Source organism: Rhopilema esculentum, chromosome 21 (genome assembly GCF_057945365.1).
Source record: "Rhopilema esculentum isolate cy_ngs chromosome 21, ASM5794536v1, whole genome shotgun sequence".
Taxonomy (NCBI): domain Eukaryota; kingdom Metazoa; phylum Cnidaria; class Scyphozoa; order Rhizostomeae; family Rhizostomatidae; genus Rhopilema; species Rhopilema esculentum.
In genome coordinates, this window is record NC_142835.1 from 44,095 (window position 1) to 56,524 (window position 12,430).

At 38.2% G+C, this 12,430-nt stretch overlaps 1 protein-coding gene across 1 annotated transcript; it reads left to right on the forward strand.

Annotated features, from left to right (window-relative positions):
• Positions 1-2,177: 2,177 nt before the first annotated feature.
• On the forward strand, positions 2,178-11,212 carry LOC148957546 (protein CFDP2-like). Its single transcript, XM_089115161.1, is given in 1 exon segment — positions 2,178-11,212. A coding segment is annotated over 1 exon segment (1,287 nt). The 5' UTR covers positions 2,178-3,255; the 3' UTR covers positions 4,543-11,212.
• Positions 11,213-12,430: the final 1,218 nt, after the last annotated feature.

Below are 12,430 nucleotides of genomic sequence, written 5' to 3' on the forward strand. Positions count from 1 at the left end.
TTACAGTTACCGTATTTCCTCTAAAGAACACAGCGGCGTTTATTACAAAATCCAAATTTTGGATGCGGCATTCAATAAAGGGCGGCGTTTATCAGAGGGAGGCATTTTTTCCAAATGGTTAGCCGAAGGTGCCGTGTTCAATAGAGGGCGGCGTTCATTTGAGGAAATACGGTATCCTAACTGCTCCGACATTAAACTGATGACTTTCTACAGTGGCGTGCTGGCCAAGGGGGCAAGGGGGCAATTGCCCCACCCGCTAATCAAATATGAGGCGTGCCAAAATGAAATTTCCCCTTATGGGGGTGCCTTAGCCAGATAGTGAGCGGACGAAGACAAATGACGTTTACAATCCCAGGGCCGGTGAAACGTATTTGAATGCGGAGGGATCTAAAAATCTATTTTGAAATCTGAGCTATTTTGAAAGAGCTTAGGAAAGACCGCCACCGTGGTTTGCGGCAAGAAAATTTTTAGAAATATGGTATCTAAGAGATAGCCAGAAAGTGTACCCAAAATTGATTTTGAATGAAGGAAAATCCGAGGAAATATTTTCAAGCTTTCTTTTATCGCTGTTTCACATAGTTTCGTCTATTGTTTCCTTTTATCGCTGTTTCGCATGTTGAAATTGAAAAAGATAGGTCTTGCAAAATTTTAGAATAACATAATGTAACTCACAATCAAGCTTTTTTAGTTTTAAAATGGAACCAGAATAAGATAAAGGAAAAATAAATGAATCTCGGTTTAAAAAAAACATTTACGTTGAAATATCAGCAGAAGCACTGAAAATGAAAGATTATGCAACAAAAATGATTTGACCACTCTGGATTTAAAAACTTTCAAACTGGGCTCGTTCAAACTTGGCTAGAGTTTTGACAGAATTTATAATTACGTCTAGATATTTTCTTTCTTAGTAGGAATGGATTATTGATACAATCAAACTAGAAGCTTTTTCGATGATACTTTCAAAGAACAAATCTGCCGTATTAGAAAACACGAAAACTCTGCGGAGGACACGTCGTAAATAATGAGTATTGTTTAGTTTATTTCCGTGAGATATAGAGGGATTGAATCGAGGTTGGGGGACTTTTGATTGATAGGACTTGTTGGATTGCTTGAATGCAGATGGTTTTGATTATCGATTGGAATACGAACGCGTGTATGGGATAAAAATTGAATATGTTTCGAGAATATATGGATATTCGGTTAGGGTCTTTGTTACTTTTTAAAAAGTTGATTTTTCTCAAATATAAAATTTAAACTATTGACAAAATTTTGGCCTTTTTTGTTTCAAACTACAAACCGATGTCTAATGGCTTCACAAAAGTGCTTTGAATTTCATTGACTGTGATGCTCAGTAAGGGGATCAGAAAGGACCTAGGCATCCCGTGCCGTAGTGTAGAGGAGGGAATAGGCAATTATAAAGCCAAGTTATTTTAGAAAATACAATATTCCCATGTGATGGCTGGGTGATTTGTTTGCGCAAAATATCAGGTAACTTAAGTCTTAAAATGTTTCCTTGTTTAATTATTGAAAGCTTCGTAAGGAGTTAATTAGGGGGTAGGCATCTTTGGCGGTAGGGTCGAGGTGGAAAATAGGTGATGTTTCATTCAAGATATTTTACAAACCGTTTGTGTTTCTGCTTAGGGCTCCTAGATTTGTACCAAAAAATTACTCTAAAAATTAAGTTTGAAAAATCTTTTTTTTAAAAAAACGCGAATTTTTTTCCCGGGAAAAAGTATGGGGGTAGGTTTTTCTCCACAGCAACTGTGTTTTGGCTTAAAACATTGAAAAATCAAGCTCAAAATGGAGGCAGGTGATTGGCTAATGACATTTTGTAAACAAACCCGCTGATTGGTCTAGAACAAAATATGCTCTTGTTTCGTACGGGAACATTGCTCGGTTTAATTATTCCGGCAGAAATTGTTTATTTGGCAATGTTACCCATCATGCCGATTCTTCATTTCTCATATTCTAAAAAATTCTATTCTCGCAGTTTCTTTCCCATCAACAGCTGATTGCTCTCTTTTGTAACGTTTTTGAGAAATTATTGAAATCTATTTTGTTCTGCAGAAAAGTGGAGGGCACAAGCCCCCCTCCCCCCCCCCCCCCCCCCTCCCTCCCCCTCCCCCCCCGGTTCGCCGGCCCTGATTCCACGATAAATCCCTTCGATATATCAAGAATCACTTTACAAAATACCAGTTCTTCTTTAAACAAAGTAGATACTGGGGACATACCGAGGTACGGGGTGTCGGGCGTGGTGTTTTTTTCGAGGAACCCATATACAATTTTGGGCTTGTCGGTAAAAGTTCAATTAAACATTTTGGTTTGTCGGTATTACACCTTTTCAATTTACTGCGTCAAAGGGTAGAGATTTGGGGTGAAAGACAGCGCGTGTTGTGTGGTGATTTCTCGGGTTTGTGTTTTGCGGACGAGCAAAATTGTGATTCGTTTGCTTGAATTTATTCGAATCTTTGAAAATTCGTTAAAAAAGAAGCTCTTTCAAAAGCTAATCAAAGGATGCAACCTCAGAAGCTGACGTTGTGTCTGCCTTTTGCTGTCATTTACCACAGAAGTTTAATAAGAAAAGAAGGTATGGTGGATGGAAATTGTGCCGTAGGGGAGGGTGGGGCCTGTTGTCGCAGGTGTAAGTTGTTACACCCTGTTTTTTCACCTGAAAACGGTTGGTAATTTGAATAATTGTTATTTGCTATTCAAGTGCTTTATGTAAGCTTTCAGTTCACACGAGGCGACATTGTTTTCTTATCGCACGTGGAAAGTTATCCAGAAGGCTTGGTTGTTTGGTGATTGAACGCGATTTGATTACTCTTAAAGAAAGGTTAATTTATTGATGTGCTTTACTCATAGATTAAACTGTTCTAGTTTTAGTTCTATGAGTAAAGCACATGGTTCGGGAGATCCAGAGTTTTGGGGATAATGGAGTTACCTCTTAATTACCACTACTCTCAGGTCCACCCTGACCCGGGGTGGTAGCACCTGCAAGGGTCCCAGATATGGGTCAAATATCGTTCCTGGGGTATGAACTTAAACTACATCCGTGCGCCACCGACAGAGCAGGGTGGAGATGCTTTAGCAGAGATTTGGTCTTGCTAAATAAATGATGAAGTATCGTGCACTATGACTGCTGGCAGAAATATGGTACAGCCAGATGAATGGCGGCAATCAAACTCTAGTTAGTTGAGAACTGTAATCTGTAGAAAGCAACGGCAAACTACTACAGTATCCTGCCAAGAAAATGTTATGAAAATGCCAGTCTCAAGTAAAATAGCTATAGTGACTGAAGATGTGCCCCTCAGGTCGGATGGCACTCAACTTGCTACTGAGGAAGGGTGCAGCTCTGGATTGAGTAATTCTAGCAATAATGAAGCTGTTGTACTAAACCCATTAGGGCGTATGATAGCTGACACTGCAAAGGATGAAAAACCAAAGCAGTTCCGCAACAACATAAACCATACAATTGCGACCTGGAATGTTAGAACGATGAATCAAGGAAAGTTGGAAGTTGTAACAAATGAAATGGACAGAATAAACTTAGACATACTCGGAATAAGTGAAATGAAATGGACAGGGTGTGGGGATTTTAGATATGATGATCACACAGTGTACTACTCAGGACACCAACAATACAAGAGAAATTGATGATGAGATGATGATGTAATAGAACAGTTTTACACAGAGCTACAGGAAGTGCTAGATAATATACCAAAGAAAGATATGTTGTTTTTAATTGGAGACTGGAATGCAAAAGTGGGAAATATTGAAGAAAAAGGAGTCACTGGAAGATTTGGACTAGGGGAGCAAAATGCTGCAGGAGAACGATTAATAGAATTCTGCATTGAAAACGAATTGTTCATAGCCAACACTATGTTTTTCCAACACAAACGCAGACTATATACATGGACATCACCAGATGGTAAAAATAGGAATCAGATTGACTATGTCTTGGGCAGGAAGAGATGGAAAAGTGCGATACAGGCAGTCAAAACTCTTCCTGGAGCTGACTGTGGAACAGATCATGAGCTGCTTCACGCCACTATCAAAGTAAAGCTAAAAAAGAGAAGACAGCAACATGCGCAAGCTAGATATGATTTAACAAAGATACCGCCAAACTTTACAATCGAGCTATCGAATCGTTTCTCATGTCTAGAATCACAGGACACTAGTGTTGAGCAATTATGGCAGACAACAAAAGATATCATTGTTGACACTGCGGGAAAAAACATTACTAAGAAAGAGAGAAAAAGAAAATCACATTGGTTATCACAGAAAGCTATAGAGATTGCTGAAGAACAACGAAACGCTAAAAAACAAAAAGATTTATCCACATTTAATAACTTGAACAGAGTATTTCAAAATCAGGCAAAGAAAGATAAAGAAATATACTTGAATGATATTTGTAGGAATATGGAAGAAAATCAAGCAAAAGGAAAATCAAGAAATGTATTCCGCGCTATTAAACAGATCACAGGAAAGTTTACACCTCGCATGGCAACAGTGAAAGACCAAAATGGTGAAGTACTCACATAGGGGAAAGAGATAAAGGAGAGATGGAAACAATACACACAATGCTTGTACAGCAGGGATGCAGACATATCCAATGATTTCACAGAAGAAGAATTTACAGAAGAACCGGAACCAACTCTAGCAGAAATAGAACATGCCATTAAAGAACTTGCGTGTAATAAAGCTCCAGGTATTGACAACATCCCCATTGAACTGGTAAAAAATACTGGCAAAGAAACACTCAACATCATATGCAAGCTGTGTCAGCTAATCTGGAAAACCACTGAATGGCCAGTAGATTGGAAAAGATCTGTCTTCTTGTCGCTGCCAAAGAAAGGCGATATTAGAGAATGTTCAAATAATCGAACAATATCCTTAATTGTTCACATGAGCAAAATACTTCTGAAAATAATCCAGAAAAGACTAACACCCTATATTGACAGAGAAATATCAATTGAGCAAGCTGGATTTATTAAAGGAAGGGGAACTAGAGACCAAATTGCAAACATCAGATGGATATTGGAAAAGGTACGCGAAGTAAAGAAAGAAATTTATTTTTGTTCTTTTGATTACAGCAAAGCATTTGACTGTGTGGACCATAACACTATGTGGTTTGTGATGAGAAAGATGGGAATTCCAGAACATCTAATAATCTTGATTAAGAATCTTTACCATAAACAAGAAGCGCATGTACGAACAATGTATGGGCCAACAGATTGGTTTGAAATCAGCAATGGAGTGAGACAAGGCTGTATTCTATCTCCATACCTATTTAATTTATATGGTGAAATTATTATGAGAAACGCAGGACTATATGAAAACAACATCGGAATAAAAGTAAATGGTAGACTCATTAATAACTTGAGGTATGCAGATGACACGACCCTGATTGCCGAAACCAAAGAAGATCTGGAAGAACTTATCAGAAATGTTAAGAAAGCAAGCAAGGAAAAAGGGCTACTACTAAATTTAAAAAAAAACAAAAGTAATGACGACGGCAGAAATTACCAACTTTGAAGTAGATGGGGAATCCATCGAGGTAGTACAGGAATTCAATGTTTTTGGCTGTACATTAACCAGAACCTCTGATCACACAAAAGAAATTAGAAAGAGGCCAATGCTGGGTAGGAAGGCTATGACCAATTTGACAACGATAATGAAAGACAAAAACATCACACTAAATACCAAGATAAGAATAATCGAAGCATTAGTATTTCCTGTTGTTACATATGGAAGTGAGACATGGGTAATAAGAAAAGCAGAAATGAAAAAGATTGAAGCCTTTGAACTTTGGGTATGGAGAAGACTCCTAAGGGTGCCGTGGACATCTAGAAGAACGAATGAAAGGGTACTAGGCCAAATAAAAACAGAATGATCATTATTCAACACCATCAGAAAGAGGCAATTAACCTATTATGGCCACATAAATAGAGCAGACAACAGTTTAGAAAAACTGATAATGCAAGGAAAAATTGAAGGGAAAAGAGGAAGAGGAAGACCTGCAACAAAGTGGTTTGACAACATTAAGACGATGACAACAAGAAAAGTTTATCAGCTCAACAAAGACACTAAAAATAAAGCTGAATGGAGACGTCAGGTTCATAACATCACCAGGGGTCGAACGACCTGAAGGACAACTACTACTACTACAAGTGGAGCTTGTTGTCAGAAATTTGTGACAGTTTGCCCCATAGTTACATTTCATTTAGCAACTACTATTTACCAACCTTTAAAAACAATTTAGATATCTTTATCAAAGCCAACACTTTAAAATTTATTTTGCATTATCACAAGCATATCAGGGCCGCCGGACGCAGATTTGAGCAGGGGGGGCCAAAACGAATAAAAAAGGCACGAATATATTTTTCCGAAACATTAGTAAGTGCCAAAAATGGTACAGATTTCATGGTAATTTAGAAATTTATAAAAATAATGACACATGCTGGACATAGTGAGAACTATCTTCGCTGAAAGCAGACATGGCTATTTACTCCATTTAGGGACCACTCACTCTTGATCATAATTATTTGTATAGCTTCCCATCTCATGGCCTTCAAGTTTTTTTGAGAGTATAAATCTTTCTTCCATCTATGATTTATACCTCTATTACAATATACTGTACTTTTTTTTCTTATAATTTGCATTGTAGGTAAATTTTGCCCGGGGTAAGAAGCAGGCACACAATCTTCTTTCATACTTGTGGCAGGCGCATTATACTCAACAAATACCAACAAATCCAACCCAAATTATGAACTGAATGGAATTTTCGAATTTTTAGTCATACTTCAAAGCCAATTCCAGCCCCTCTTCCTTGCAAAGCAAAGTCTTCCAGTCTCTATGATTATCGAAAGCCCATTCCAATAAAGATTTTAATTTTCTTACTTTCACATACAATTTAGTCCCCCTTGGTATTCGTGCCTTCCCATCGCCACTTAAACACATAAATTTGTTCGCCTTCATGGAATATTTTTCAAAAGCTACAAATTTTTATGTTTGAGTAATCTTTACGCAATCGGCTGAAGGTGCGGGCACATTCTTCAAAGCCATAGAAAATTCAATTTGGAACATTGATTAGATTCATCTCATCAGTCTTATGAACGAAACTGTTTTCAACTGTCCTTAGACTTGATCCCGGCAGGCTCAGTCAGTTGGTCGAACGTATTACATGTGAATTCCGAAAAACTCTGAGAAAAGGTGGACTGAAAACTAGAATTCTGGGACATAGAATCTTGAAAATAGGATTGCTTTTTTAATCAATCAGAGGAAACATAAAAGGGCAGGAATTACATTGAAGTACAACAAATTTAGCATCTAGTCTTGTATGCTGTTCTAATCCTAGATAAGAAATTTAAGTCTTGGTTTAAAGATCCTCTACTGCTAGCATGTACACATTGCAGGGACGCAGCTTTTTCATGTCTTCATAAAACCATCTAACACAATGTTGTGAAGTAAGCAATATGTTGCAATTATAGTTTTACAGCTGTCTGGTTTTGTTAATACACATTAAAGGAGAACTGACACGCAAAAATAAGTTTGGCTAAAACGGTAGTTTGTGACAAGCAAATTCCAGGATCGATAAAATTTTTTAAATCACAGTTACCGTTTTTGAAATACAGGCGTTTTAAGTTGAGAAACGACAATTGTTCCGACAACTTGAGACTCGAGGCGAAAATCGTCACGAGTGGACGATCATCTTTGACGTCACAAGTGACATGTTCTCAGCACGTATTGTGTTTCTCTATAAAGAAACAAATGGAAAATTTCAGCCTTCTGAGTTTTTGCTACCAACCAGCGCTGCCGCTTGGGCAGACAGTTGTCCCATGGCTCAACATTGACGATGTTATGAACAAAAAACAGACTGGAAGTACAAACTGGTATGGAATTTTTATTAAAAACAATGCTATTGCTACAATCGAAATGAGATCAGGTATCCTAAAACTAGAATTTCATTTCAGATTGAGGCGTCTTTGGCCAGACTGCTTTGTCTGTATGGCCTAATTCGCTGAAATGCCTATGATGCCCTAAACGTAACTGCAAGTTATTCATTATCAATGTGACATTCTATTATTGTTTTTCAATGCTTCAAACGCATTAACTGTATCGTGATAATAAATAGTAAAGGTGGGTTAAAAGTCGACTTGTGCGGATTATATGCCATTTTCACCGGGCGTGAAGGGTTTCGGGAACTGATAAGTTACCTAGCAGTTGAAAAATCTGGAGTTACGAAATAGGCTCTTAGCTCTTAGTCAAAGAACTTGATTTCTTAGTCGAAGAAAATGCTGTTTAGCTGTCATAGGAATATCAACTGGCGCATTATGATAATGCGTAAATTGTTTGCAATATGATAAGTCAAAATTGTTTGCAAAAGAAGATAATGATTATCTTCTTTTGCAAACAATTTTGACTTGGCTGGGGGATGGTCTTTTTGCAAGACTGTGTTATTTCCTAGTATCTCAATCTATGTTAAAATAAAATTATCAAGTTCAGTGAAATTATTATTTAGTCACACTCGCAGCTCCCATCAACCAAGGTTTTTTCTTGAATTCATATTTCTGCACTTAAAGCAGGTTGCAGGATCGCTTTTACCGCTGTCCCCACTGGATTTCGTTTGTCTTTTGGCTATTGTTTCAACCCACCCCACCCCCATTTTGCGATTTTATTTGTAATTATAAAAATAAAAACTTTGAAGAAACGGTATCAGTTTTCAACCAAAGTCGACTCCTTTTTTCACAAGCTTAGAGGTTCTTTCAATGTTTCAAAGCATGCTGGTGCGAAGATATCATGGCATAAAAATAAATTTTATGTGGATATTAGCGTCCTAGCAGACATGTAGCTAGGATTTTCTAGCTTCTTTATACTTATAAATGAAATGTCTGACAATTTTTTGCCTTTCCACCGCGGACTATTTTCAATAAAACACGAAACTTCATTTGTACTTTCACCGTTGCGGTGAAAGCCTTTACAACGGCATTGTTAACATGTCACTTGTGACGTCAACCGAGAATTTTAACAACTCCTGGCGATAATCTTGTTTCCGCTTCGGGAAATTCCCGAGTCCTGGCTGTGACCTAATTGACGGATAAAAGTGTAAATATCAGAAAAACGGCGAATCTAAAGCCCCGGCAAAACGACTGGACATTTTCACTGAACATGCACTGGACAAATGTCCAGCGTAAATGTTGCGTCGTTTTGCCACCTTGTCCAGTCTTGTTCAGCGATGTTGAGTGTTGTTCAGTCGATTTTGAAGGTAGTCAAAAATGTTCAGTGGACAGGATTTAAATTTTTTTTGTTCGTAGATGTTGTAGAGAAATGTTCAGTCGTTTTGCCACTCTACTGAACATTGTCCAGTTCGCGCACGCGCAATGAATGTAATGGATAGGATTTGGCGCGAATTTATTTCCATTATTCAAATCTTTAACAAACTTTCCTAGTCAATACCGCGAACGAAATGGAAACAACGTGAAAATTCAATCCGACCAATAGCAGAAAAGGCATTTTATTAGTAACGACGAGTCTTCCGATCAGATTAGCTTTAGTTCCGATAAGGAAAGCGATGCCAGAGAGCAGGAGTACGGTGATTTTGATAAACCTAGCTGTCCTAGCCACTTGTCAATAATACACTCTAATTCATACGATAACACGGTTAGGGCTATGAAAAGTGTATTTTCAAAGGTAAAGAGATGCCCTGTTGCCAGTTTTCCCACCCGCATTCTTCAACAGGGAAAAAGTTCACTGGACAATGTTCAGTCGTTTTGCCACCACCAATATTTTTTTGATGTCCATACTCTAAACAAGTGAGCAATGTCCAGTGTGTGACCAGCGCAAATGTCCAGTCGTTTTGCCGGGGCTTAAGAAGAAAACTTTTTTCCAGATTTGAAGTCAGCGACAAATTCTGCATCGAATAAGCCAAAGTTATTTTTGCATGTCAGTTCTCCTTTAAGAACTATAATATAAGGGATTGTTGTTAAAATCAAATTTAGTGAACTCTGCTTTTTAACTTGCCGAGACATAAGTTTAAGAAAAGGAATGGTTCTAACAAGAATTGGTATAAAAAATTCCTGCTCAAGCTTGAATAATCTCAGTAAAAAGAGTTTCACAATTTTGGCAAAGTCACAGTATAGGTTACATTTTACTTAACCCAGATTCAGAGATAGGGGTCCAGTTTCTCCTTTTTGGGACACACACGATATACATTGCACCAACTGACTGTGTACGCCGGGGACTTGATGCCGAACTTTCACTAATGCGTATATGCGTATAATTTCACTAATCACTAATACTAAAGAACTTTTCTCGCGAAAATGGCAGTCACCTTTGCAGTTGATATTATTCATCACAGGAGCTTGATTTTTTGCATCAAGACCAAGTAAAGATTTAAGGAAATTCAGTGAATGATCCTCCAACAACGCCCAGAGTTATGTTATGTTACTTGGCTTTTTAAGGCAGAATATCTGGCATTGAAAAAAAAACGCAATTTGTTTATCAAAAAGGGGCAATTTTTATACTTTTTGCAAACAGGGGGGCCTGTGTCTCCGTGGCTCTCCTGGCTCCGGCGGCCCTGGCCTATTTGTTTTTTTATAAGATGGAGCGAAATTATCAGAAAAAGACAAACAGAGGACAAGTGCCAAAGATTGATGCAGCAATTCAGAAAGAAGGAAATGAGCATACGAAAGGCTGCATTAGCCCATGATAATAATTATCGTACTTTAGCTCGATACTTGCAAAAATGGGAGGAAAATAGCACTTCGGAGCAAGTTCATATTGGTTATAAGAAAGCTAGGCTGTGTTTTAGTAAAGAGATGGAAAGCGATCTTTCCAATTACATAAAAAAGCATCAGCAATTATTTACGGGATCACCATAGATGAGCTGCAGATATTGGCCTTTAAACTGGCTTTGCCAACAAACTTGAGAATATACCCCAGTCGTGGTTGCAAAATGAGAAAGCTGGAAAAGACTGGGCAAGTGGTTTTTTAGAAAGAAATAATGAAATTTCTCTTAGAACACCAGAAAGCACATCAATTCAAAGAATGGCCAATTTTAATGAAGCAACGTAGGGTTGTTCTTCAAGAACCTCGAGAAAATCCTCAGGCGAGATGGTGGGTTTGGTGGCGACCAGATATGGAATGTTGATGAAACTGGTGTAACAACAGTTCAAAGGCCATGCAAAATTCTGGCTAAAAAGAGAGTAAAGCAAGTGGGTTCTGCTGTTTCTCAAGAAAGGGGAACACTAGTTACAGTTTGCTGTGGAGTAAATGCTCTGGGAAACCATATTCCTCCTTTTTTTGTTTTTCCAAGAGTGAATTTTCAAGAAAACTGGATTCTCACTGCGCCCCCAAGTAGTGCAGCAAAATTTTTAATTGGACTGACGAAGAGACAAAGGTTCCATTTTTCTCACTTCTGCTATTGAATAATTGCCGCCAAAATTTCGTAATTGGATTGCGCACACAAACCCGCGCATTTTGGATCCATACGGATCCGATCCCGTGTAAACGCAAGTATTTTCATATCCGATCCCGTGTAAACACACCCTGAAAAATGAGATCGGATCCAAATGGATCCGATGCTGTTTGGATCCGGTCCCGTGTAAACAGGCCCTAAAAGACATGTTTAGAACGAGAATCCAGCTGGATTGAAATGTGATTCCTAAAGTTAGGAAAGTTATTTCTTTAAATCAAAAAAATTTTGTGTGCACCGAAAAATTGCTCGTTTCGCTCCGGGGGGGGCTAGGTTGCTCCGATTGGGGGCTCTAGCCCCCCTTAGCCTCCCCTGGCGCCACCCCTGAGATTTCCTTAAACCAGATTGGATGAAATTCAAAATTTCCTCAGAAACACATTTGTCATGTCTTCTACAGACCCCAAAGACTGGAATCTTTTGTATAAACCACCACCTTTGAAAAACACCTTTTCCCAATTGAATACCCAACCAAAGTTATTCCTTTAAAACAGGCCCCCTTGAATAATCCTAATAGAGGATTGAGTCGAATTCAGCAATAGACTTCTTATTGGAATTTTTTTCAGATGTATCGCAGTCGTCACTCAATCAATTTAATTTCGAAAAATATGACTGTTCTTACTGTTTTCAAGTCCTGACCAACATCAAATAAGCAGAAAAAGTTGTCTCGGTAGCATTTTGTGATGTTGCTAAATAGGCCTACTAGAGGGTGGAAGGGGAGCACCACCAGTAGAGCGGAGAATTTATGAGACCAATCTATTCTGGAGCAGTTTTTCGTGTAGATTCCGAATTCAGTTTTTCGATTGGCATTTTATGCTGCACTTTAAAGAGAATGCACTATTTACAAATCCACACTTACTACAATTACAGTTCACCCATTTTTATTTACAACGTCACAAAGTGAGTCAGATCAACGCTTATTTTAGGCCCTGGAATGTACGCATTGAATTTGTCTGTAAA